This window comes from Chondrus crispus, genomic scaffold (genome assembly GCF_000350225.1).
Source record: "Chondrus crispus Stackhouse genomic scaffold, scaffold_436, whole genome shotgun sequence".
In the NCBI taxonomy this organism is placed as follows: Eukaryota; Rhodophyta; class Florideophyceae; order Gigartinales; family Gigartinaceae; genus Chondrus; species Chondrus crispus.
Window position 1 is genome coordinate 50,044 of NW_005179339.1, and position 2,005 is coordinate 52,048.

Genomic DNA, 2,005 nt, shown 5'->3' on the forward strand with positions numbered 1-2,005 from the left:
ACGCGTTCGACTTGCAGGGCCCCGACGCGCAGGCCGTCACCATGCCGCCCGCGCCCGCGCTGGCGTCGCCGGAGCTCGCGATGGAGATGACGGAGAACTACTGGATGGCCCTGCTGCGCGACGTGCGCTTCTCGCAGTTTGCGGAAGATGCCGACGTCGCCGCCGCCGTGGAGAGCTTGAACGCCACCGAGTGGGTCCGCCTCGCGGGCGAGGGCCCGTGCTCCGTCGCGGAGGAGGAGCGCAAGCGGCTGCGCGGGCCGTTTACCGCGCACACCGTCTTCCGGGGGAATACGAAGGGCGATTGCAAGGGGCCGTACATCTCGCAGTTCTTGCTGACCGGGAGCGCGGGCCTGGGGGAAGTGTACAGCGGCGTGGATGGATACATCCAGTACGGGGCAATGCGGATGAATCAGCGCGTGCGTGTCGCCCTCGAGGGGCTCGACTACATGACGACGTGGGAGAGCTGGCTCGACGTGCAGAACGGTGCCGACTTGCGCGGGAGGGAGCTGTACGAGGAGGGCGCACAGTTTCGATTCATTTGCACGCCGAGGGACTTGGCCACGTATGTGCATTATGATGCGCTGTATCAGGCTTACTTGAACGCGTGCATCATCATGCTCAACAAGAAGTTCCCCTTTGACAAGGGCCTGCCCTTCCAGAAGGACGACGACATCGACAAGCAGCAGGGCTTTGCGTTATTCGGGCCGCCGCACATTCTGACGCTCTGCACGGAGGTGGCGACGCGGGCGCTCAAGGCGATCCGGTTCCAAAAGTACAACGTGCACCGGCGCCTACGTCCGGAGGCCGTCGGCGGGCGGGTCGAGCGCTTCCACCACGACTGCGAGGACGCGCTGTTTGCGGATGTCAAGCCGCTGTACGACGCGCTGGACAAGGACCTGCTCTCGCGCGTGGGCAGCCACAACGGCGAGCAGAACCGCAAGGAGGACTTTGGCAACAGGCGGTGCGAAGACTACTCGCCGACGGGCAGCAGCTCCGACAGCACGTACCTCCTGCCGATGGCCTTCCCGGAGGGCAGCCCGATGCACCCGGCGTACGGGGCAGGGCACGCGGCCGTGGCCGGGGCGTGCACGACGATCCTCAAGGCGTTCTTCGACCACGAGCACGAGCTGGACTTTGCGTACGTGCCGACCCCGGATGGGAGCGAATTGGAGGACGTGGTGGATTCTTTGGAGGAGAAGCTGACGGTCGAGGGCGAGCTGAACAAGGTGTGCTCGAATATCAGCATCGGGCGCAACTGGGCGGGCGTGCACTACTTTACCGACTATCGCGAGTCGATCATCCTCGGGGAAAAGATCGCCCTTGGCGTGCTGGAGGAGCAGAAGCTTACGTATGCCGAGGACTTCTCCATGACGGTTCCTCTGTTTGATGGTTCGACTGTCACGATTTAGTTGTCGCCGATCCGTGCGCCGGTGGGAGAGCATTTTGTACGTAGCGTGCACTGTAGGTGAGTGCACTGGAAGTTGACAAGATGTCGGCACTGTTTCACCTTGTTCTTGCGGGTGTAATTTAACTGTACGACGATGTTGGTGTCTACAGTATCTGACCTGACCAGGCGTTATCATAACATAAAAATCTGCGAATTTTATTTCTTTTTAGCTTCGATGCGCACGGTTTCTATTTTTGTTTGGTGTGGATTGTTCTAAAGTTAGAAGGTGGAAAACATGGCTACGTCTGTGGGATTTCGTGAGGAATTCCTTTAAAGAATTAGAAAAAGAGATTTTATTAAAGTGTCAATGGGCCTTTTCGACAAATCCATCCGCACTGTAGAGATCATGACCACATAAACAAGAATGGCTGCATTTACGAAAAACACATCAACTTTACGTAAAGACAGAGCGATTACACAATACAGTATCAATTATCATAAACAGCGTCGAAATGCAGAATTTCAATTTTTTTTTCAGAACCCCGCCCCTTTGCGCATTGCCACGCCAAACGCTCATAAGACACATTTCCCACCGAATTCACTTCAACATTGCGCATT

The 2,005-nt window shown here is 57.4% G+C and overlaps 1 protein-coding gene; it reads left to right on the forward strand.

Moving 5' to 3' along the window:
* The first annotated feature begins 41 nt into the window (after window positions 1-41).
* CHC_T00000065001 (hypothetical protein) lies at window positions 42-1,610 on the forward strand. XM_005718895.1 is given in 2 exon segments: window positions 42-1,409; window positions 1,410-1,610. The coding sequence occupies 1 exon segment, from the start codon at window positions 42-44 to the stop codon at window positions 1,407-1,409; it is 1,368 nt and encodes a 455-aa protein (XP_005718952.1). The 3' UTR covers window positions 1,410-1,610.
* The last annotated feature ends 395 nt before the right edge of the window (window positions 1,611-2,005 follow it).